Source organism: Anabrus simplex, chromosome 10 (assembly GCF_040414725.1).
Source record: "Anabrus simplex isolate iqAnaSimp1 chromosome 10, ASM4041472v1, whole genome shotgun sequence".
Taxonomy (NCBI): domain Eukaryota; kingdom Metazoa; phylum Arthropoda; class Insecta; order Orthoptera; family Tettigoniidae; genus Anabrus; species Anabrus simplex.
Genome location: NC_090274.1, coordinates 51009160 through 51036461, shown reverse-complemented (window position 1 = coordinate 51036461; position 27302 = coordinate 51009160). Strand labels below are relative to the sequence as shown.

Below are 27302 nucleotides of genomic sequence, written 5' to 3'. Positions count from 1 at the left end.
TTAAAACAGAAGCAACTGATACAGTTGCAGTTATTTTAACAGCTTCTCTCATTTCACTATGCTATAGACCTTGATGTTATCTAATTGATTTGTTTGCTTGAATGAAGAACACCTTCCTCTGTCTGCCTCTGCATCGTGAAGGATAGCATTATTAGCTGGCATCCTCGCTTATCAAAATTCGATTTCTGGTACTGCTGGAGATTTAAGAATGACAGCAGGGCTGATATGAGGATTATATAGCACATGTAGCGCACATCCATTGGGGAGGAGGGGGTGTGCCTGAAAAAAGGCTGCCACCACCTCAGAACGAGGACATATGTTACTTTCACCATTTTATTCATACCAGGTCACTAGAGATCCACTGCTTCCAAGATACCAGGTTACAAGCTATGTTGGCTTTTTAAATGTTTTGACATTAATAATAATGTTATTTGCTTTTCGTCCCACTAACTACTTTGTTATGGTTTTCAGAGATGCCGAGATGCCAGGATTTTGCACCGCAGGAGTTCTTTTACAAGCCAGTAAATCTACTGGGAAGCAGAAAGAAACTCAAAAAATCTTAGATAAAACTCATACAGGAGGAACAGGGATTGAGAAAGAGATAGCCAACCATGTGAAGACCTACAGATTATCCTTATCATTTCATACCTGCGAACTTTCAGAAATTAACACTTTGCCGTTCCCCATTTAAATGCGGATGCCCAGTCGTAATTACCATGTTTTCTGACAGAGTCCTTTATATCCCAATAGGCACAGCAGCATAAATATCACTCTCTAAAAGAAAATAATTAGAAGTCAAGCAAAAAAATATAAATGTAATTTATTTTGCATTTTGTTCTGAATGATTAGTGCATATAAATGTGTACTAATCCTAAGTTTGAAAAACCCACATTTCGCTCCTGATGGTATTCCAAAAAGCACCCTGTCCTGCACAATGGTAGATTGCACTGCTTACATTTGAATGTTGTTTGTTTGCCTCTCCTAGAAGCTGCCCTATATTTCATTTGTAAACACAAAGCACACACTTTGGCACGACCAGGTATGTTCAAAAGAATATGAAATAATTTAGCAGATGGACAGCTGATGGGTAAACTTCTTTTCCTTTCCGTACGTTTGCGGGACATGAAGTTCCTGTTCAGCTGTTGCACCTAGTTGTGCTGGAAGTTCACCTATCTGTTTCCATGAGCTGTGAGAGCTGGTCAGTTACTCATATCATAAAGAATGAACTGGTTCACAATGCACACAATGATCACAAAATGAAAAATAAATTTCCACCATCTTTTAGACTATCGCCCAACCCCGTAGTATTCTGTTTTCTGATCACTGATGTCCATGCTACCCATATGTTTTCTGTTATTTATGACAGCACGAGGACACGCAATTTCTATTTCTTCACTGCCTTTCATTTTTACTGTACCATCATTCACAGGATCTGAATTTGTTGACAGCATAAAAACAGTACGTTTATCTCGCCAGACTGTTGCTGTTATATCCTCATTTTGCATTTACCTACATTCTCCCCACTTAATTTCAACTGTGCAGGTTTCCGAAACTGGTCAGGCCAACCCTTTCCATTTACCCTCATTGTCACACAACAATAGGTGTTATGGGTTAGCAATAATTTTATCAGTTTTGCGGAAATTAAAATGTTATCAAAGTAAATGTGATGCCACTTTCCCCAATATGACTGTCAGGTGTAAAACCACCAGCTCTCCTAATGATAAATTCTGGTCCCGTGTTTCTTTTTCCCCTTGTAAATCTCACATTTCAGAAGGTAGCCATTTCCACTGTCAGTATTACCCCATACTTTGATACCCATTTTGTGGGTTTCCCTGGGAGGTACTGTTTCAAGATAAATTTTCCCGTGAAACCTATCATAGCTTCATCTACTGCAAATTCCCGGCCAGGAGCACACAAAATTCCAAATTTTTTGGCAAGTTTCAAAGCTGCTCCTGCTTTGTACAGAATATCGTAATGTTCATCTTGTGGTATTGGCCTGTTTACATGGCTATTTAGATGTAAATATTGCCCAAGTATTCTAAACCATATCAGTGTCATTGCCTGCCTTATTAAAAGGCATATGCACAAGTCTCCTAGGAAGTAATCACCTGTTTCAAGTAAAACAATCAATCCCATATAAATTAGAACTCCTACATATGCCCTTATTTCATCTGTGTTAGTGTCTTGCCAGGTAGTATCAACAGTGCCAGTTTTCCTTTGTAAATATTTGACATAATTATTTGTCTGCCCCAGATCATCAAATTCAAATCCAACAAATAATTCAAAAAACCTTTTTCTGAACTCCTGGAAGGTAAATCGTGATTTGAACCGGCATAGCTTTTTTCCATATTTTCAGTTCATCAAAACTAATATTGTGACTTCGGATATCACTAGCGACATTTCCTTGTAGCCCTGTCTCTCGATCTTCACACAATATTTGTTCAAACTCATGATTCTCAGAATCATTATCACTACTACATTCATCAGAATACAATTATGAACCACAAATAGAAAGTTCACTATCTCCACTAACTTCTAACATATCCTCAATCTCACATTCTTTCATACCTTTTGACTTAACTCCACAATTATAAGACACAGCATGAACTTCAACAAGAATAATCTCTAACTGAAAGACGATGTTGATAAAGTAGGTCTGTTTGGGAAATACCAACACGAAATGCTGTCAACAAGATCCTGACAGCTTGCTGAGTCAAGATAAAACAGCGTGGTTTCACAAGACCCTTCAACATATCACTCAACACACTTCTAATGAATGCGAGTGTGACGAGCGCTTTGGAGTGTTTAGTACAGCAGGCAGATGATAATATTTGAGCGTTCTGGAGTGTTAGGGACAGCAAAGAGTTAAAAATTGGAAGATTTCTTAATTCTTGGATTTCATCACATACATTGTAGCACAGTCTAGATGAAAAGAGATAAAGATAAAAGGCATACATATCTGCAGTTACAATGTGATCTGACCATTCAATTTAAAATCTTAAACTAAGAAAACATAAAAATGATTACAAGAAAAGTACCCAATCACTCTCATTTATGACACACACGAATAATAATATTTATATCACACCAACACATGCAACAAAATGCATAATAGATTCCTTTATTAGGTAAAATGAACAGTAATTTATTGGTATATCTGAACACTTGGAGATAACATTTATTACAATTTTTGGCCTTAACATGAAGCGAAAATAACAGAAACTGTCACTTGACGTAACCACCTGAAATAAATTCAACTCATTAAATTATGCACTGAAATACGCAAAACTACTGCATACAAAACAATTCAATATGTCTCATAAATTATTAACATAGTTTGACAAGGAGGAAAGGACAAAAACACTAGAAAAAACAAGTGGCCTACAACTCCAACAAAACTATGCACAGAAACAATGCTAACAGCACGCGAACCACACAATAAAAAACTCATTCTTTCTTCCCAATTAACTGAATCACTAGCGTGCACTAGCCTCTCTTGCTTGAAAGACAATTGCCATCCCGAATCCCCAGTGTAAAGCATGCACACTGCTGTGGTGAGCGGGAAACACAGTACACGAAGGCGACGACACTTGCAAAATAAAGCATCAAATAGATACGCTTTAAAATGAGGTTGCATAAATAACACAAGCACATAAGAATGTGGAGGTTATATTGGTCAAAAATAGGAAGCAGTAAAAATAAGTCGGAAACTCAGAAGACGGTTTAAAAACAGAAAGTTTCCGGGTAAACCATAAGAGTTTTATGCTTGTTCCCATCTCTCCGTCTCTTTCCCCTTCTTGTCACACTCACTTGCCATTTTTAATATCCCACTAAATAATACTACAGAATTTACATCCCACTAACCACTTTTACAACTGCCGCAGACAACGAGGTGACAGAGTATTGTCTCATAGTTGTTCTACATGCCAGTACAGTGTTTCAACCAACATCATACTGATATATTTGAGCTCTTTCGAACAGCATTAGACAATTTGAGCCAATAAGGTCAACCCTATACCGTCTGACTACAATATCGAGCTATCCTATCATGCATTCATTTTCATCTATCTATATGAGACCTGATAATGTCTACTTCATTTCCTTTCTACAAACAGGCTTATATAAATATCTGTGCATGTAGTATCATTACATGAACAGGAAGTGACTAAAACTTATCTATATATGAACACACTGGTGATGGTCCCTGAGAATTCTCGTAGTTTCTGAGCCGACCGTATGTGTCGGGCTATGAGAATTCTCATTTTTACGGACCGCATGTTTCCTTGATTGTTGCTACAATGTGGTGGCAAAGTTATAAGTTTTAAACAGTGTAGTCATGGATTAAACAGTATAAAGTAGCTACTGCTCCATTATCTTATTTTCTTTAAACCTTGATCTAGTTAACAAAATAATATGAGAAATGTCAAGCTATTCCTTGGAGCTTCAGCGTAGCTGTCAACATGGCGCGATGCATGCAGATGCTGTGCTGAATTACATGCAGACCAGTTATCAGATGTACCTGGAGACAGTGAATTAGATGTTTATATTTATGTGAGTGATTCTTACCATTACCTTCATCCTTCTATGTCACATCATAGACAACAATCTCGTGTTTTTGAATACCAGTACAGCAGTGACCCAGATACAGTAAAACCTTGTTAATACGTAGTCGCTGGGAGAAAAAAATCAGACTTCAAATCACGTGATTTCGAATTAACCGCCAACTCATAGTCCAGAAATGCCACCCTTGCTGCGTCACAAAAAATTCTTGCGACCCGCTACTGCATGCAATTAACCTTGATATACAGTTTAAACTTTTCAAATGCCATAGGAAAGAAAAAACTATTTCCAAAATGTATCCAACAAGGTGCATTTACAGTATTCAAATAATGCACTTTGATAACTCACTGACAAACATAACCTCACGCAAGAAAAGAAAAAAAAAGCATGATTCTTTTTCTTTCTTTGCTCTTCGCTTTACGTCGCACTGACACAGATAGGTCTTATGGTGACGATGGGATAGGAAAGGCCTAGGAGTTGGATGGAAGCGGCCGTGGCCTTAATTATGGTACAGCCCCGGCATTTGCCTGGTGTGAAAATGGGAAACCATGGAAAACCATCTTCAAGGCTGCCAACAGTGGGACTCGAACCCACTATCTCCCGATTATTGGATAATGGCCGCACTTAAGCGACTGCAGCTATCAAGCTCGGTAAAGCATGATTCAAAGTTGAGGAGGAATCTATGCTGGCTGCCCTATGCAAGTCTTCTATACATTCGATTACTGTACTGTATGCATTTTAGATGTCCAGTACTTGCATGGGAAAGTACCTGATGCCCTTAAAACATCGTGGCTTATCAAACTTTCCTATGACGAGAAAAGAAGGTCTCTCGCTTCTGTCTGCATTACAAGCTTAAAACACAGTACAGTGACTCTATCCTTGTACAATTTCCCGCTGTGGTACTTCTCACATAATTCTCGATGTAATTGCCACATCACAAAGTATTCTAAGACTCATTAATGCATACAATCACCTTAATTGACAGTTTAAAACCTTTCAAATGCCATGGGAAAAGGTATTTCCGAAAAGTATCCAACAGGGTGCATTTACATTATTCAAATAAAGCAGCTGGATAAATCACTGGTAAACATAACCTTACACAATGAAAGAAAAACACATGCATTTCAGAGATGAGGACAAATTATGCTTCTTCCGTTGTGCAAATGCTTTATTTTTTTGTATGCTGGTCCCATCTCTTAGTTAAATCAGAAAAGACTTATGCATATACCTGGTAATATACAATAGCACAGTTCAATCATTACCAAAAGCTATTAAAAACTATTTAAAAAAGTATGTGCTTGGTCCATGTTATCAAGACATTTTTATAATTGAATTTTTTAAATTCAAACTTGTTTGTCCTCTTTTCCATCCACTTTTTCTCCTGCTCTCATACTAAGTTTCAGCTTCCTCCTTTTTCGTATTATATTCTTGTCTTGGCTCTGTTGTCATGTTTGAATAAATTATTTTCAATTATAAAAGTGTATTGACAAGGTGGACCAAGTACATACTGTTTTAAAAATTAATAGCTTTTGACAAGTCAGTTGAGAAACAAATATAAATACCTATTATGGTTAAGTATATCAACAATCATTATCATTCGGCATATTCTGGGGAATGTTGGTACAACAAGCTTTAGTCACCAAAATACCAGACTAGCATGAAAAGTAGGACAAGAATGAAAGCACTGAAGTAAAATCAAGAGATGTCAATTGCATTCGGCATTTCAGCATTGCTAAGTCCGCATTCATATTGACCAAAACTGAGGACAAAAGAGCTGAGAATCCAAACAAATTTACGAGCAAAATATGCTTTACTGTCCTTCCTGCTTTTCCTCGTGACATTCACAAGTATATTCCTCTCCCTCCAGCCTTGGACATGCTCGTTCTTGTATTCCCTCTGGCTGTGCCTCCTTTCTGGCTCTTGGTTTCTCTTCATCTCCTATCCATCATACAATAAATTCACAAGTCATCTTTTCAACTGACACAATTACCTATTCTTGTAGAAGCAAATTTTATTTAGTACTAAACCTGAAACAGAATCTTCTTATTTTTGCAGCCGCTCTTACGAATTATTTTATTTTCCTCATTCACAAATCTCTCCAAGAGAATTAGGCTCTCAGCATCATAAAACAGCATTGGCTGAAATTTGCTTTTATATAGTTTTGTCTCAGTCCCTTTAATCTCCCAATTTCTGGCAATTACCCTGCTCAGCTAACAATGTACATGAAACAGTGGTTCACTTCTACATCTGAGGAGATTGCCACGATTTATGATTTAGTAATAACAGCACCCTGGTCTACCCTACATTTAACCTCATTCCATGATCTCTAAAGGTGAATACTCATATCCACGGATTTTGCTGAAGAACAATGCATACATAAGAAACTAAATGTATAAAGTTCTTCACCTCAAGTTTCTTACCTTTCATCCCACTGCCCTCCCTTTACACTATTTAAGTATATGCTATCATTAATATAAAATTTTGCACAGGACAAAATGGCATGAAGAGCTGTTTCAAAACCAGTCGAAAGACTGATACTCAAACAATCACCACCATTACAATAATCAAAACAGTCTTCAGATTGAAGGTTTTTTTATTTGTTTTTCATCACACCAAAACTGACGGGTCTTATGATTACATTTGGACAGGACAAGCTAAAGATTGAGGAGGAAGTGACTATGAAAATCGGAAACCATGGAAAACCATCTTAAGACAGGTGACAATGGGATCTGTACTAACCATCTACCAAATGCAACCTCGCAGATACACAACTCAAACCATGCAGGCAACTCAGAAATGTTCATTTAATGGACAAAGCTAAATATTAATGTCTTCTTAATTTAAGGCAACTTACCTTAATGCAAGAAACTTATATATATACTGAATTTCAAAGGGATTTAAAACACATTCCACTTTACGTAGGGTTAGGGGTGACCATCAAAAATGTACTCACTTTTCTTCTTTCAAATCAGGCTCCAGTTGGCCATCTGCATGCTCGTCTATAAATATTTCATTCTTAACATATGCAGAAGACTGTAGGAAAGAAAATAGAAAACTAAATTGAGAAAAGAGGTACCAAGTATTAAAATATATGTAATCAAGGACTCTGAGGAAATAAACTTCCTATTTGCAAAATGCAATACATAATTAAATTACCTTCCAATATAAAAATTTAAGTAATGGAAAGGAACAAACAAATGTCAAGTCAAGTCATGAATATTTAGAGATTAGAAAATGAAAAGAATCACATAATAATAGAATAAACACAATGACAGATCAATGTGAGAGGAGGGAGCAACAGAAAGAGGAGACACCGATAATTTACTCATCACATTGACATCTCCTGTCTCCTCTTCCTGATCCTCCCTTATCCTACAATGACCAGTCCTTGTGTTTATCCTGGTATGTGTTCCTTTCCTTGTTCATAGTTTTCTATGCAATATGTTGCTTGAAATATCCATTTCAACAATCTATGTCATTCAGTTCATCAAAAAAGTGTTTGAGAATAATTTCCCGTATCTTTGTTCATGAAGTGAGTATTGAGATTGTAAAGGCAACAGGAGAGATAGTGAAACATTGGCTTTATTGTGCGATGAAAGTAGTATGGAAGGAGAGGAAAATCCCTGAGACTGTAAGAAGGGGATAATCATACCCATCTTCAGAAAGGGGAACAGGAAATACTTCAAGAACTATAGTGTGTCACATTGATATGTCACTGTGCAAAGGTGTTTGAGAAGATTCTGGAGAACAGAATCAGAAAGGGGGCAAAAGAGAATTTACGAGAAAAGCAGTATGGCTTCAGATCAGGAAGGTCCATAGCAGACCTTATATTCACAGTAAGACAGTTACAAGAGCATCATTATGTGTGGGGTAAAGATCTACTGACGGCCTTCTTGGACTTTGAGAAAGCATATGATCATGTGTGCAGAAACAAGGCATGGGAAGCCTCACAAAAAAAAAAGGTTTCGAGAAGCAAACAACAGAAAGAGTGAGGGAGATGTACAAAGGGAAAGCCAGTTGTGTGAAAGTAGGAGAAAGAACAGACTAGTTTGAACAAAAAAACAGATTAAGACAAGGAAGTTCTCTGTCATCCTTGCTCTTCATTGTAGTAATGAATGAGCTAATGACAAAAGTGGAAAAGAAAATTGGGGCAGGAAAAATTAAAGTAATGATGTTAGTCTGGGGAGAAAAGGAAGAGGATATGCAGGAATAGACAGATGTATGGGAAGAGGAGGTGAAACAATATGGAATGAAATCTGAAGCCAAAAAAAGCGAGACAGTGATCACAACAAGAAAGAAGGAGAGGCAGAGGGATAATGCATGGAGGGGAACAGCTTAATAAGGTAGAAAGTTTCAAGTACGTAGGAATTATCATAGAGGAAAGTGGAACCAAAGATAAGGAAATAATCAAGCATGGAAGACAGGCAGGAGCATTCCTGAAAAGTGTCAGAAGCCTGGTTTGGAGCAAGGATGTCCCTCAGCGAAGCAAAAGAGTGATATGCACGACGTACTATGTACCCACTCTAACGCATGCAGCAAAACTTGGGTAATGAGGCAGAGAGTCGTAACTAGGATACAGGCAAGTGAAATGAAATTTCTGAGAAGCAGGATAGGAGTGACAAGAATAGATAAGATGAGAAACGAGAAGGTTAAGGATATAGTAAAAGAAGAGCCACTACAGAATTGGATAAAGGCATCTAGACTTACATGAAGAGAATGACAGAGGAAAGGATACCGAGGAGGATGCATGAAATGGAGATAACAGGAAGACGACTGAGAGGAAGGCCAAAGAGACAGGTGGATAAAAGGAGTGGAAGAGTGTGTCCAGAGAAGAGAGGACTGGGCAAGAGTGACAAGGGAGAAGATGTGGGATGACAAGAGGAGATGGAGAGGCTTATGTTCCAGGCAGACCTGGACAACAGCTGGAAACTGTATATGATGATGATTTTTGTTCATTATTACTAATGCATTCCTCTCACAAAAATCTATTAGTAGCTTTCTTTCTGCATTTTTATTTCTGAAAATTAAAGGACCAATTATTTCTTCTTTACCTTGCCTGTCTGTTCCTATGTGAGCATTCATATCTCCCAGTATCACCAATTCTTTATCTTCAAAGCACCTCTCCAGTTCCTGCAAGCAACCCTCTAGACTCTCTTCGACATTACCTGTCTGAGGTGCATATATTTCGATAATATTTTGCACTCCACTCTTCAAGACAAGTCTGATTTTCATGATCCTGTCATTTACATGGTAGACCTTCTTCATGTTCTCTACCAGGTCTTCTTTCACAATAAAACTTAATTCATTATTACAGTTTGCACCTCCACTCCAGAACAACTGAAGCCATTCCCTCAAGCTCTTCTGTCCTTAAATGTCCACTAGGTCTCACTCAATCCTGACAACACAATGTCCTTCTTTTTCATGTATTAGTTCATCAGTCTTGCCATTAAGGGTCAAGACATTTATTGTTGCAATCTTCATTGTTGGCTACCCACACTTTACAGTTCCCCCAGGACAAAAAACCAGGAACTGTCCCTCGCTTTTGGGGGATGCCCAAACTATTTTCAAAGCAATGACTTACTCTCAATCATTTTATAGGCTATTAGTACAATGGGCTAGCCACACCCAAAGGCATTTTATACTTACTGCCAGGAACTGTTCAGGATCCATTTTACAGCCGTTTGGATTGTATTCTCTTGTCTCTTGAATATGCCTGACTAAGTCTTACTAAGCAAACAGTTTTGCTAATACATGGATTTCTGTGCAACAAATCAATTCAGCAGTGGAGTGACCCAAATCATCTTTGATTAATGCTCATGTTCTTAGTAAAATTCCAGGTAATAAATGTACACATGATGAGCTGACACTTGCGTGCTGTCATTCAAAGGAAGCACTTCAATAAAATCTTGTTAATCTGAATTCACTGGGTTCACAAAAATATATCTGGAATCACACGAGTTCAAATTAACTGCATAATTCAGAAATGCCAAGCCCTGCTGCATCACAAAATATTTGAAGACCCATTAATGTATGCCGCCACCTTGTTTAACAGTTTAAACTTTTCGAAAGCTGTGGATAACATATTTCTGCAAGAAGGTGCATTTATACAACTCACAAGCCAATGCCATACACTGACAAACATAACCTCACACCAGGAAGAAGAAAACAACTACTGAAAGCCAAGTAGAAATCTGTGACCCGGGCAATTCTAAAAGAGTAACGTAAAAAATAAAGCACTTGCACAAGGGAGCTAAAAAACTGGCCAATTGGTAATGCATGGCAAAACAGAACAAATGCAAAAACAAAATTGAACAATCCCATATACGTTTAATGCAAATATCTAGAATAATAAGTACCTCTGTACAATACCTAAAAAACATGCATATGTTTAAGGGTCCAGTACTTTTTTGTCACACATTGGGCATATTGGCTTTAAAAAGAATGTACAAGTGGTTGTTCCAACAAATTTCCATTTTCATTTCAACCTACAATATACAGTACATAGGCTCCATTTTAATCTGTACAACTCCACTCATGTTTTCAAGTTGTGTTGTTAACTAATGGCAGAACATGGTGTGTAAATAATTAATAGTTCATACTGTATGTACAAAAATAATCCCAGTTGATATATTTTTTCAAAATTCGGCAGACAAATGTTGGGGTGCATAGTTTTATTTTCTGCATTACTAACGTTACAGAGTTTGTGACATACAGAAATCAGGAAACAGAAATTTTTCTGCTGAATTTGTTGACAAATCTCACCCCATCTAAAGAGTGGTGTCCGTTGAAGTAGAATCACGCATACAGGAAGGCTGCTGTGAGTTCTTGTTATAAGTTGTTCACAACAAAAGAAAATTCCATTATTGAAGTGGCAGTGAAAACTGGTAACTGTACTGAAGGAAGAAGGTATGACGTGGACAAGTGTTCCGTGAGTGAAAGGAGGAAAAATAAAGATCGTATTAAACTAAAAGTAACTTCCAGGCTTTTTTTGGGAGGAATGAGAAGTATACAGAAATGCAAAACAGGATATGCAAATTCATGAGTGAAGGGAGACAATTTGGATATGCAGTGAAATGTGTTACTTGAAAGCTATAGCAAAAGCACAAGAGTAAAAACGTATAGGCTGTGCGGCAAGGCGTGGATGCCTCACACATATCAATTTTCAAATAAAACCAACCATTGCACAACATCTCTCACCCTATTTTCAGTACAATATTGTTAATTCCTACACATCTGTTATCAGTTTGCACCAAAAAAACTTGCATTAACACTGCTCTTTGAGACTGGCAAAGCAGACCAGATGTATTTACTGTACTGTAATTATGGATTACAATATTGATATTTAACAAAACTATATAATTACAACACAGTATCCTGTCCTGTATGTGAAGTGTCATTTTAAGCATACCATTTCATGAAAATATGGTGACAGTGGAGAACACTGCCTCATTCATGTTCTGATATGGGCTTCCTTTTGACTGCTATTAACACCGCACTCCTAGACTGTCAACATCAGTGACCTGTATTTTCAGCCATATTTTATTATGATCAGACATAGAAGCAGCAGCCTTCCATTTAAAACATCAAAACTTCTAGTTATATTAGTGAAGGTAGTACAGATATTTGTTAACTTAGCCCGCCTGGTGGCCATGATCGTTAAGGCGCTGAAGTCTAAATGGTCTGACACCGAGGTAGGGCCGGTTCGAGTCCCGTTGGTCGAAAAAAATTTCACCATCAGAATGTTGGCCGGCAGGGTAGGGGGAGGTGGTGGTATACAGTTTCTAATCATTAGATTGCATGCCAAAAGCCTGGATTAAATTCCAAACCCCTCTGCAGTGCCCTTATGAGGGCATATGACGCTATTGATGGTGATTCGTCCGCCAGATGGGGACGTTAAGCCTTGAGCAGACCCCTTGGTACTATTCGACAGGAGTAGGCTATGTGCCGGCACCGGGTTTCACCCTCTCCCCACTATCATATATCACGATATTCATTCCATCTCATTAACTCCTCTGATTAGGTTGATGTCAGGAAGGGCATCCGGTCATAAAAACCTGCCACAACAGATTCATCTCACCTCATACCCGACCCCCGAGGGAAACGGGACAAGGGTTCGACAAAACGAACAAATATTTGTTAACTTCTAGCTTTCAACAAAGTATAGTGGGAAGCCCATTGGTTATCTGCTACAATTTCCTTGGCTATATTTTTTCTACTTTCTTAATGTCATGCTAACACATAAAAGGTTTTTTGCAACAGAGAGATGGGAAAGGGCTAGGATTGGGAAGGTGGTGACCATGGCCTTCATTAAGGTACAGTCCAGTGTGAAAATGGGAAACAACAGAAAACTACACTCAGGTCTGCTGGCAGTGGGATTCAAACCCACTATCTCCCTAATGCAAGCTCACAGCTGGGCAAGCTCACAGCTGTGCAACCTTAACTACATGGTCAACTTACTTGGATTATGTTCAGGTTCTTAAATGGATAGGATTGACCATCGCCAAAAAAAAAAAGTACGTTAATAACACATACCTCTTTTATTACATCTATAAGAGGATCTTCCACAGGGGTTTCATATAGGTCATCCTTCACTTCATTATTAGCAGCAGAGTTGAAATTTAAATCCTAAAAAATAAAAAGAGCCTTGTTCACTGAACAGATAAGTGATTTCAAGATATATTTGCAGAGCAAATATCATGTTAGCCCAAACATATAAGAAAAGCTCATACAATTGGCATATACTGCATTTTCATGCATAATGAAAACCCTTGTGTAATTTTCGCATCCCAATATTTTTGGGCCCAAAGTGGAGAAAAAGGAATGTTCATGTATTTGATGCAAGCACTTCTTCGAACATCCATCATGCAGCTCTGTATGCGTTTTGAAATAAAGATGTCAACTACTCAGGTAGCAGCCTTCCTAGCGTGAAAACGGGCATTCTGAATTCCGGGCAACATTCTGTTATCAGCTGGTAGGAAACACTACTGCACTAGTTCAGTGAATCAGCACAGAAGTGACTACTGACGCTCTATTCCAGTCTGGTACAAACATATTTTATGAATGTTTTGGGTATGGGACATGCATTTTATGTGATCTCAAAATGAAAATTGTTTTCTTAGACCACAGTGAGCAAGAATTCAAATAATACTGCATCATATAAACTCGCAGTGATCAGTGATGCCAAAACATATTGGAATAGGGCAATGGGCCACAAGTATTCAGTGTCCAAATGCAACATGCGCTACCACGGTAACAGAGAAGTGTACCGTACTTCAAGCGACCAAGTCTCACAAAGTATTTCGTGGACCAAAAAACGGTAAGTTTCCAAAAGTAGGGGAGAATCTGCTTAAACATACAATTTTGTTACGCAGCACTGTATATACCATTTCTCACGAAGTGCTGCATTTCTAAAGGACAAGAAACAGCCGCTGCACACGGAATCGGTGTCTCGGATTTGAAGGTTAGCCGAGGCTTGATGATTAATTTTATGAAGAGAAATGGACTTTCTCTTTGACGAAGAACAACATTATACCACAAAATGCCGAATGATTTCAACGAAAATGTAATTGATTTCTATCGCTTTGTGATTGGGAAGCAAACAGTGAAGGAATAGCTCTCCCAAATAGGAACCACAGGTCAGACGCCAATCAGCTTCCATCTCACAAAGTTCAACAATCGATAAAAAAGGGACACAGAGTGTTATCACATGTGCTACGGGAAGCGGAAAAGAAAGATGTATTGTAATGCTTGCTGTAACAGGTGATGGCAGAAAGCTTGCACCTTAGGTTGTTCTAAAACGAAACACAATATCTAAAGTTAAAAAATTCCGCAAGGGATCCATGTTCATATCCAACAAAAGAGGTGGATGGACACATCACTCGTACGAGATTGGATACGAACAGATTGGGGAAATATAGCAGGCTTCCTGGGTCTGTTTGCACCACCCAGACACTCCCCCTCGAGAAGATCGACACCTCATTCAAATCTTTGAATTTAAAAAGGATGGTATTTCTGTATCAGTTGTGCTCACAGTAACAAGGAAATGCACTTTTTACTTATCCATAATTTCTGTCTGTCTGTATGTATTTAATGTCAAAAACTTTCATAACTGGTCCGTATTGAAAAAAGATTTACATTCAAAAATAAAGTGTAGGATTCTCCACCTGTTCAATACAACTTAAAATGTGATATAAATTAAAATGTCACATTTTATTAATTTTAGGTACCGGTTTCGGCATTTTTTATGCCATCATCAGCCTAGGTTTAGCAAACAAGGGCATTGAGTAAATGACATGTATATACACAAATAAACCTTCTAAAAGTCTAGCAATTTATAACTGCGTCAAAATATAAAACATTTGACTGCATAAAACTCTCATATATACATCATAATAAAGTTCTACACAAAAGGTAAAATTGATCTATGTACAGCTCTGTGTATTTCTATCACCTGGTGATGTTAAGTGCTACGATTGTGTATAGAGTTAAAGTAGCCAACACGTTTTTGTAAAATCTTCTGTCTAGACTATCTAACAGCTGATTAAAATTAGAGTATTAACCTTGAAGCAATATATAAAATCTTTTTGAACATTCTATCATGAGAGATTTCAGCATATAAATATTATTAGCTAAATTTTTCAGAGTATTACCATATAGTATAAGAGAGAAGAGCATTTATTGTCCGATGTTTGTTAAAGGTAGTTCCTCAATGGATTATAATCGGAAAGCCAGCATAAACTGGTCGGATTTTTTAGAATCAAGTAAAAGGCTTTCATGGCTTGTATCTTGCTTAAAAATTACTGAAATAGCTTGACTATCAGGATATAAAATGGTTTTTTAAGCCTATATTTCAGTAGTATATTCAAACATGTGAATGGACTGAGGCCGTAGGTTAATGGGTGCGAGTTCATGAGAACCGATGTTTTCAGGTGGTCAAATGTAATTCCAGAAGGATCCTGATTCAAAACGGACCTCAAGCACCATGTTACCGGCGAGAAGTTAAAGAGGAACTGGCGAGCGAATGTATGTATGTACACGCATCGCAAGAAAACGGCTGAAGAGAATTTGATGAAAATCGGTATACAAAGTCAGGTAAATAGTCGCTACAATCTAGGCCATAAAAGTTTTTATTCACGCTGACTGAAATGGTAGTTTAGGGGTAGGCCTAAAATTTGATTCTCAAATATTTATGTTATTAGCGGTCATATATTTATGAAAATTGGTACACAAAGTCGGGGAATAAGTCGCTACAATCTAGGCTATAAATAATTTTATTCACGCTGACTGAAATGGTAGTTTAGGGGAAGGCCTAAAATTTAATTCTCAAATATTTATGTTATTAGTGGTCCTATCTTAATGACAATCAGTATACAGTGTCGGGGAATAATTCGATATAATCTAGGCCATAAACAATTTTACTCACACTGAGTGAAATGGTAGTTCAGTCTTTTTGAGAATCCTGTAGCAAAGCACGGTACATCAGCTAGGGGCATTAGAAGATAGATCTGCAACCTCCTCGGCTCTGGCGCAACAGTGAAACAGTGTAACAAATTGTACACTAACAGGACTGACAGTCTGTTGCCTTTTATTATGGTCTGGATTACCGGCGCATCGTCTACTTCTCCGCCTACCTTTGACTAATGTGGATAAACATTTTAGACTGCAATGGTGTATGGGATGACATCATTGGGGCCAGAAATGGCAGCAGATAGTGTTTGTGGACGAATCCAGGTTCTGTTTGTTTGAAAATGATGGCCGCATTGTGGTTTGCCACAGACATGAACAGAGGCATCACATCGACTCCGTTCACACAAGACATACAGCTCCAACTCGAGGCCTTATAGTGTGAGATGCTATTGGGTACAATCACAAACCAGAGCTGGTGGGTGTCCAGGGCACTGTGACCAATTTTACTTATGTGAATGGTATTCTGCGAGCCATAGCCATACCCTTTCTGCACGACACCCCAGACGCCATATTTCAGCAGGACATTGCGCGATCGCATGTTGCTGCATGAACACAAGCCTTCTTGTTGTCACAGGAAGTCAGACTGTTGTTCTGGCCCACCTGATCACCGGACTTATCGCCAATCGAAAATATGTGGGATATGGTGAAATGACGAGTGCAGTGCTGTGACCCAATGCCAACCACCAAAGGTGAACTATGAAACCAGGTGAATGCAACATGAATGGCTATACCTTAGGACGCCATTAGCGCCTTATACGCTTCAATGCCATTACGCATGGAATAAGTTATCAGTGTCCATGGAGGACCCAGAGCCTATTAGACAACAGGACACATGCTGAACCTACGTGACTGAATTGGTAATCGTTTCTGCAGAACATACTAATGAACATGTCCGGTGAATATGAAATTATATCTCTGGTCTTTCAAGGTATTCTGTTTTTCTTTTAAAATGAATATGAGTGTAATTAGAATACTGCGTGGTTCACTTTTAGATTCCTCTCTTAACATTCAAATTCTCTCAACAAGTAAGCCTTTTAAATTATTCTCATGTATTATTCTGAACTGTTTTTGAATCTTTACGCTATACTAAATGAAATGAAGACTAACAAAGATGGTATTACGAATCAGTTTGCAGTACATGCTGAGATATATTTCTTAGAGTATGCATCTAAATGCGTTCGTTCTCAGAAATCTAGTCACTACAACCAGCAGCTACATGGCCACTAATCGGAACGTCTGATATTGAAACACAACATTCTTTAGCTCCAGAATGATATGAATACCTCTCAACACTACAGCTGCTATTGTTAAGTCCTTGAAATGTCGCAAGTACATAACCTACTCAATTTCTCACTAACTACTCAAAGGAACCTATGACTGTTGATGTGGTATCACAGCCATGGTATCTCTAATTTATTACAGAATCTGAATAAGAGATGCATGAGTACTCACTTTAAAAAATACTACATATAAAAACCAGGATTTTACACATGGCCAGTTTGGTGAGAAGACAAGAAGGTCAGCACTAGCTTACCACGTCACATTTAGTCAGAAAATCTTCAACCCACATTAATACATTCTACTTTTAAACTTTAGATGACCGAGCTCGATAGCTGCAGACACTTAACCCCTTAACTGGGGAATAGTTTCATAACGTCAACCAGCCAGCGCAACGTGCACTTTTGGAATTGGTATAGTAGCGTGCAGCAGATGTAAATACTCTACAGAAAAATATATTTGATTTGATTTACTTGAATGATTAGTGATATAGTAGAAATTCAATAGCAATATGTTATTACAGTTTTTCTTGTAAACCGGTAAATATATACATATATACGCAGTGTGTTCATACAAAAGTGAATATAAAGAGTGTTTCTTTCATTATTATGATGACATTTTTTCAATTTTTCAGATATGCATCAATAGGTTCTACATACTTTCTGGTTTATAGGTCATTCGGAAATTGTGCACGGAGAGGTAAATACAAAAGCATGGGCAAGCCCAAAGTGCCACGTCTTATTCCTCACAGCAGTAGACAGTTTTCCATTGTCTCTGGTTTGACAGGCACACAACACATTTTCCTGAGTGATTCCTACTTGCGGTTGGCGAGTTCTCAGATCATTCAACGTCTTCCCTAACCAAGCCATGTTCATGTCACACGGAACAGTTTACTACAATACACAGACCACTTTACAAAAAGTTATCAGAATATGGACAATGGAGTTCGCAGAACAACTGTATCGTAACAACAGCAACAACAACACCAACAACAACTATGACAACAACTCGCAAATTTAGTAATTTCAATGTACATATGCACAAATAAATTCTTTACGAAGAATTTGGCACGGGCCGCACTAGGCAACACGGGACAGCCGTCAGACTGCCGCTTAAGCGCAAACTATCCGACTGGCGTGAGACCAGATAAAAATTAATACGACAGCAATAATCACATCTAGTATGAAAGGAATTAGTTTTAAATTATGATAGTAGATGGCAGAAGTGATTAAGAATAGGCAGACGCCTATAGGCTGCTAACCTTATGTAAGAACACATTTAGAATTACAACAACGCCTAAAGGCGTCAAACCCAATACTCGTGCAACAGCTGTTGACGCCTTTAGGTGTCAAACCCAGTTAAGGGGTTAAGTGGGGCCAGAATCCAGTAATCAGGAGAAAGTGGGTTCAAATCCCACTGTCGGCAGCCCCAAAGATGGTTTTCTGCAGTTTCCCATTTTCACTCAAGGCAAATGCTGTGGCGAACCTTAATTAAGGCCACTGATGCATCCTTCTCACACCCAGCCCCTTCCTATCCCATCATCGCCAAAAGACCCATCTGTGTCGGTGCTACGTAAAGCAACTTGTAAAAAAAAAGAAGAAGAACTTTAGATGAATCAGTGTTTCAAATTATATAATTAATAAAGGTAAACTTATTTTCACATGACACAAAAGGATAGGGAAAAAAAGGAACACACAATATCATTCCTACTGGAGGGAACAAATGATGTTGGGCTTCATGAAAATGTAATTAGTGAGAAATTGGACTATGCTACAAGTCATTTACTATGATTATCACACAAAATCAATGTAATTTTGCATGCTATCTTCTTCTTCTCAGCATTTCTCCTGCTTAATTGCAGGGTCTGCTGTTCTGCACTGTGTTCCACTTGATGCAGTCTTGTGCATTTTCAGGAGAGATTTTCGACACATGCATATCCTCTGGCAGAGTGTTGAGCCAGCGCTTCCTAAGTCACCCTTGTGGTCTGTGGCCCTCATGACTTAAGGTAAATGCCATTCTCACAACTGAAGAACTGTTTCTGTATAGCATGTGGCCATACCATCACAAATGATTATCTCGCATTTTCTTAGGGACTGTGGCCACACCAAATGCCATCTGAATATCCTTATTTCTGATGTGGTCCAGTCTAGTGAGTCCCATTGGCTAGTGAAGTATCTTCATCTCTATAACATGCAGCTGTTGTGTGTGTCTCCTTGTGACTGGCCAACACTCGCCTCCATTCAGTGCCACTGGTCTAATGGTGGTTCTATAGATTTTGGATTTCGGATACACTGGCACCGACCGATCAAAAAAACTCCTGTGAGTTTGCGCCAATTCATCCAGGCAGCATTGATTCTGTTTCAAGCATCTGGGAGAGTGTCACCATCCGATTCGATAAGTGATCCCAGATACTGGAATTGAGATGTTTTGAGAACCTCAACGCCAGTGAATCGTGTTATTGAGAGAGTAAACAAACATATGACATGATTAGTTAAAGCATCTACAACTGTAGATAGGATAAGAATAGCAATTGATTTTGAAAGTGAGAGGTTACCTAGGAATCAATTTACAAGGCATGGTCTTCATATGAAGAGTCATGGGAAAAATCAAGTATGTGACAGGATGAGAAAATTGATTGAGAATTTTAATATGCCACTAAAAGTTTGTGAGAATAATAATCGGAAAAGGGGCAAACCAACACTGCTAGATCAGTGGGTGAACAAGTTTAGAGACAACTACTCAGGTAACATTTTTAAAGGAAAGGTAAAAACATCCAAAGCTGCAGATAATTATTTATCAATTAGCAACTCATGGAAATATGTCAAGGAACATAATTCAAATTATCTTGATTAGAATGAAATGCTTAACTTGAAATTTGTTTCTTAATACGTCACTGAACTGAGGACTATATTCTAATCAATGGACTTGAGAGATATTTATTCTCAATATTATAATATTTAAATGCTCAAATAAGATTGATTCAATACCATGATACTGCTCTGATCTGGTCCACCATTTCTTGACAATACTGTTCCATTAGTGTGCCCAGGAATAAGCATAATGCTGCCTGTTCAGAGACGCTCATGCTTTACATACCATTCAGTTTGTTTTTGGCACAAACCTGAGTGGAACACTCTGTTACTCCGCTCAAGATGTGGATGAAGATGGAGTTCACTCACCTCAGAGTGATGCTATTTCATACCAGCTAACTGCTGGCGAACTCTGGAGATGGTATTTTAATTTATTTTCTTCTTCATATATTAATTTAGAGCACCAAAGGGATGATTGCTACACATTCCTACAAGTGATTCTATACCTAGTCTAGTTTGAACTTTCTCTGTGACTATTCGGCTTGAAGATTGTTTTAGTTACAAAGCAGAATTGTTGTCGTGTGATTCAAGTTGTTTCGCGAGTGAAATTACGGTGTTTATGGCTTAAATTGTGAAAAATGTCAAATTATACACCATGGCGACTATTGTGATATCAAGTGTAAGCTTCAACTACCATGTGCTCAACAGGAGATATCATGCACTAATTTCATTTAGTAAGAGTCGTGAAAGTTAAATTTCAATGATTACTGCCATCAAACTTAAACATGATAGCTCTGAATCTTCCTTCGGTGTTTAATGTTAATTGTTTCTAACTAAACTCTCACGAATGGTGGACAATTAATTTTATACAGGGTTATTCAGAAAAAAGGAAGGATTTCAAACATTTATTTCTTACAAATTACAAAAGATAGAAACACAATTCCACTGATCCTGGAAAGAGAAAGAGTTCACTTTCACTTCTACAAGGTTTCAATATGAGCACCATGTGTTGTACGACAAATATCAAAATGGGGGCTCATTTCTTGCCACACATGAATCAGGTGATCACTAGTTATCGAATTTACAGCTTTAACAATTCAATGTCGCAAACTTGCAAGAGTGTCAGACATAGGAAAATAAACACACTGTCTTTTATGTAACCCACACAGATAAAAATCACAAGGAGTAAGTTCTGGGGACATGGGAGTGCACAGGAGATGAAGGTTATCTTATGGTCCTCTTTCAATCCAACATCCTGGAATGGTGCCATTTAGGTAACATTGAATGTGCTGAGAGAAATGAGGCAGCGCACCATCCTGCATAAAGATGAAATCATCGGAAACATCTTCCATTTGAGGGAATAACCAGTTTTGAAGCATGTCTAGATAGGTTAGTCCTGCCACAGTTTTCTCCATGAAGAAGAAAGGTCCATAAACTTTCTTTATAGATATGGCACAGAAGAGGTTCACCTTTGCTGAATCTCTTTCATGTTCAATAACTGCTGTAGGATTTCAATTGCCCTAACTCTAACATTATGCTGATTAACTATACCAGAAAGATGAAAAGTGCATTCATCTGAAAAATTTAACTGTTCAGAAAAATTGTCTTCTTCCATATCATCCAACATGCTAATACAAAAGTCGCACCTTTTGCTGTAGTCATCTAGATGCAATTTCTGCAACAACTGCAGTTTTTACACCTTCAGGTGCAGAAGGTGTTTCAGACTCATACTGTTGGTTGAGGAATGTTAAGTTCCTTGCTTGCTAGTACTTTTATTTTTTTGCTATTTGTTTTACACCGCACCGACTCAGATAGGTCTTATGGCAACGATGGGATAGAAAAGGCTTAGGAATGGGCAGGAAGCAGCTGTGGCCTTAACTAAGGTACAGCCCCAGCATTTGCCTAGTGTGAAAATGGGAAACAACAGAAAACCATCCTCAGGGCTGTCGACAGTGGGGTTCGAACCCACTATATCCCAGAGCTTCCTAGTGTTGTGGATTTCTTTGACCTCCTTTTATAAACTGCATAAATACACTCGACATTTTCATTCAACCTGTGCGGACGTTCCATGCTTTTTCCCTTGCAGATGCAAGCATCTTCTACGAACATTTGACGCCAGTGGTAAATCTGCTTATGCTGAGGTGGTTCTTTATTAAACTGACGGCAAAAACCACATTGAACGAAAATAATGGACTCTAGTTTTGCTTACTGCAGAACACAAAATGCTTTTTCCTGTTGAGCCACCATATGCTTACACAAGCACCAGCGCCAATGTGGCCGGGCACGACAAACACCAGTGCCAATGCGGCCGGGATTGGAACTTGCAACAGCGGCGCTTCTTGTTCAAATTTGAAACTTTTGTCTGCCCAGAAATGTTGGGATTGTGGTTCTACCTTTTGTAGTTTATAAGAAATAAATGTTTGAAATCTGTTCCTCGTTTTTGAATTAAACTGTGTAGTTCATATCATGTGCTTTTAAATTATTTTCCTTGAGCTGCCTGCTCAGGTTTATAATTGAAATGTTATTTATTTGGAATTATTAATGTCAGGCTGAGTGGCTCAGACAGTTGAGGCACTGGCTTTCTGACCCCAACGTGGCAGGTTCGATCCTGGCTCAGTCTGGTGGTATTTAAAGGTGCTCAAATACATCAGCCTTGTGTCAGTAGATTTACTTGCACGTAAAAGAACTCTTGAGCAACTAAATTCTGGCATATCGGCATCTCCGAAAACCATGATATTTGTTAGTGGATTGTACAGCAAATAGCATTATGGTTATTATTACTAATTATCAAATTTTATTTTACGTTGATTATTTAAAATTTATTCCAATGAATTCAGAGATATGCTAGTATTTATAGTTAATTAATTTGTGAAGCCAGAAGAGTTATAGCTTGTGTATTCTGCTCATTGTTTCATCTTTGTATCATGGCCACCCATCAGTTGTGTCTTCTTAACGCAGGACCTTGGTTATTATTTTCCTCATCTTCTGAATGTGATAGTCGCGTCTGATGCTTAACTGAAATTGGGGTGTGTTGTGATCTCTTGCTATTGTTGACTGTGTTGGATTATGGTGACGTACTATGCTGTGTTATATAAACCATTCTTAAATCATTGTGCTCTTTGTAGTGAATCTTTTCTGATTATATATTAATCTTCGATGATGATGTGATTACCTTCATTAAATTTTGTGGTACTATTTAGCAGCTCCATCATAATAGTTGGTGCATTCGAGCTTCACAGAATCTTGAGTTCTAACAGAGTATTCTCAAAGTTTAATTTAATATTATTTTATGAAATGATGTTCAAGCTTGGGTTTTTCAAATTTTTATTTTAAGGTGATCAGAAATGGACTCCTAAACTTTCAATTATGAAATTCAAAATAAATGTGAGCTTTACCTATTCATAACAATTCAAAAGGTTATTTTGGTATTACTAACTCACTACTCACTACACTCTAACAAGCCCAAAAAGGAAAACCTTGCATAGCCACTGTGCTTACACTACCAGTTTTAAAGTTTATTTCTTACTATCTATTAATTCACACCTAAAAAGATTCTTTCTTTCATGTCAACTGCTTCCTTGAAACACCGGGTGTGTATGAAGTTCCATGTGGTTGTGGTTGCTCATATATATTGGCCGTGCGCGTAGAGGCGCGCGGCTGTGAGCTTGCATCCGGGAGATAGTAGGTTCGAATCCCACTATCGGTAGCCCTGAAGATGGTTTTCCGTGGTTTCCCATTTTCACACCAGGCAAATGCTGGGGCTGTACCTTAATTAAGGCCACGGCCGCTTCCTTCCAACTCCTAGGCCTTTCCTATCCCATCGTCGCCATGAGACCTATCTGTGTCGGTGTGACGTAAAGCCCCATGCTAGACGACAACAGCAGATTCATTGTCTGATGTGGCATGTGGCTGATGAGCCCTGAGAATTATCGTAGTTTCTCAGCTGACAGTAGATGACAGTAGGTGATGGGATATGAGATTTCTTGCTTTTATGCACTTCATATTTCCTTGTTGTTTGATATAATTGTTGGCAAGATAACAAGTTACAAATGGTGTAGTCATGGAACATAAACTATCTCTATCGCTCTTTCTTCCCTTAAACCTTCATGTAGTTCACAAAATAATGTTGGATAGACAGAGATATGTAGTGTCACAACATACAGACTACTAAGCAACCTACAGAGTACATGTCCCAAACTATGAGGTCAATATAGTTGTCAAGTTACAGTAGTTTGAGTGCAGGAGTGTAATTTCTTTCTTGGAGGCTTAAACTATCCAGTCAACATGAGGTAGCTGCCTCTGTTCTGGGCTCATAATCAATTTGTTAACACCTAGGATTTTCCCTCTTGGTGGAACTTAGAAGCTGATATTTTATCCTATTTTTCAACCTGCTATTTCCTGCCATCCATCGTACAACTTCTCAAGGTCTTCCTTAACTCATTCACAAACCCAAAGAATTGTCATGTTGCTTAACAAAATTTTTCTTCAGAAATACTTGAAAATATATCCCCAAAATTTGAATATAGAACAATAAATTATCCAGAGCAATGTAACCCCAGAAGTGTTGGCAATGCCATTTCACAGTGCACATACCTCCTTGACAGTGACCACATCAAACCCTTCATCAAATCGATAAGTGTATGGCTGTGGATCATTGTTCACCACCAGCTGCCCATCAGTTGGAGGTAAGACACCAATCCCCTAAAATGAAAATTTCAACATCAAGAACTAAACAGTAAAGTGACCTCAGCAATCATCTGCACGTACTATAAAATGACAGAGACACATAGAGAAAGGCACTACAAGGATCATAATGTCACCACATTCAGGAATGAAAGGAAAAAACTAAGCACAACTCAAGTCATACACAGAAAAACAGGAACAGGATCACAAACTTACAACATAATAAATATCAAGAAAGGTCAGCATAGAAAAGGAAGAGGAAATGAGGATGCAGCACAACAGTTGTTGCAATCCTTCTCATTCCCTTCCTCATCGATACGTCCAATTACTGTTTATGTCCAATCAGAAGGTGCACAGTGCAAACAATTTCTATAGTGTAACAACACTAAAATTAGCTACAAACTCACTGATAAAATACACTTTTGAGATCAAATATAGTAATAAAAATCATGAAGGTTTTATTTCCTTAAACTTTATGTAAACTTATAATGTATATTTTAGGATATTTAATGTGTAGGGAGTATATGAAAGACATACAGTCCCATGCGAGTATTTTAGAACATGACATGGGTTCTACTTCTGCTAAAATATTTATTTATTTATTTGTCTTTAATAGTGGCGAAGTTAGGACTCAAGGTCCTCTCTTACACTTACCCATGACATTGTACAGAAAAACTGCAGAGAATATTAAATATTTTAAAAGAAACTAATCTGTATCATAAATTCAAAATAAATGCAATATCATAATTATAACAATATGAACACATCATTTGTCAAACTACTAAATGAAATTTAATGATAAATAAGTTTATATTACTTTAAAGAAAAATTAACTAAATTATATGCATATCCATACACCACCATTCATTAATCAAGATTCACTCTGTGGGCTTATGCAACTAAGAGATACCTTCTGTAGGAAGACTTGAAAGACTCTAGTGAGTTACTACTTCAGATGTTATTTGGAACTGAGTTCCATAATCTACTTCCTGTCACAATAAATGAGCAATTATAGGCAGCTGACATGCTAAAGGGAGTGGCAAGTATACTAACAGAGCATGTATTACACTGGTGAAAAAAGTAAAGGTATGTAAAGTTTGATGACACGTACAGGGGAGTTCCCTCAGTTAGTGATCTGAACACCAACAAGGCTTCATGAAGATTTCTGAGTTCTTTAAATTTCAGGAGGGAATGTTGCTTGTAATAAGGTCTGGCATAACGAAAATATAAATCTGATGTAGGAATTCATGGTGCTTTGTATTTTTCTAATTTGTTCCTCTGTTGCATCTATGAATACAGCATCACAATAGTAGAATAAAGAGACAACTAATGTTTTTATAAGCCTGACTTTCACAGTTAACGGTAAAATGTTATGGTGGTGACTCAGAGCATGGAGTGAGACATATACCCTGTTACAGATACATGCAACGTGTTCATTCTAATTTAGGTTTTCATTTATAACAACACCTAGACTATTTACCGAGCTTTCATACGGAATTTTGGTACCAGATAGTGAGTGAAGGGATGTCTAAAGACTCTGACTTGTTTATTAATTTTGATTGTCCAACTGTAATAGCTTTTGTCTTAGAGGGATTTATTAATACAGAGTTTTCACAAGCATATGATGATATATTTTCTAAGTCAGCATTCATTCTATCAGTTGCTAGACGAATATCTCCCAAATTTGTGTGATAATATATTTGGAGGTCATCCGCATATATATGACAATTACAATATTTCAGTCAAGATGCTATATCATTTATGTGTAAAATAACAACCAATGGTCCAAGTACAGAACCTTGGGGCACTCCTGCATGTTTCATTGCCCATTGAAAAGTCTTATTCTTTATAACAATTCACTGTCTGCAGTTCGTGAGGTAAGAGCTAAAGAGTTGTAAAACAGTCTGATTTAGATGAAGGGATTTTAATTTAGCCAGCAATATGTCTAAGTTAACAGTGTCATATGCACTGTTAAAATCAAGAGTATGTAATGTGACATTCTGTTCACTAATTGCGTATCTAATGTCATCTGTAACCTTCAATAGGGCAGTGGTCGTGCTCTGCCTCTTTTTAAAGCCTGGCTATAATGGATCAAACAAGGAATATTTGTTAAGATGACCTGTTAGTTGCCTATGGATTATCCATTCGAAGGGTTTGGAAAGGGATGAAAGTATACACACAGGTCGATAGTCTGATAGGGAAATAGCTGGAGACTTTTTTGGTACCAAATTTATGACTGCATCTTTCCATATCCTCAATGACTTCCGTTAACATCCAGTGCATCCTCGTACTCAGAGAAGAGTGATATGATTGGTAGCAAGTACAGCATGGAGATCAATTCTAATCTTAATGATTGCAAGGCTGGAGGATTAAATGGATGACATAGCTTCTAGCAGGTACAGAGAATTCATGTTGATCACTTCTATGCTGTGGGATATCCTATTTAGAGATCTGAATTCCTTCACTTCTGCTTGAAAAACTATACTTAAGTATGAACGATGAGCA

At 37.8% G+C, this 27302-nt stretch overlaps 1 protein-coding gene across 4 annotated transcripts in view; it reads right to left on the bottom strand.

Annotated features, from left to right (window-relative positions):
• Positions 1-27302, bottom strand: part of LOC136882416 (uncharacterized) — a 74456-nt gene that overhangs the window by 10376 nt on the left and 36778 nt on the right. For 2 of the 4 annotated variants that reach the window (XM_067155049.2, XM_067155051.2), the window contains exons 3-5: positions 24708-24815; positions 13093-13185; positions 7514-7593 (exon numbers count right to left, since the gene is read on the bottom strand). In XM_067155049.2, coding sequence (XP_067011150.1) covers positions 7514-7593; positions 13093-13185; positions 24708-24815 — 281 coding nt within the window. Of the gene's footprint in view, positions 1-3106; positions 3243-4432; positions 4520-7513; positions 7594-13092; positions 13186-24707; positions 24816-27302 lie in introns of those variants that run through there. The other 2 variants (XM_067155050.2, XM_067155053.2) reach the window with 2 other exon arrangements.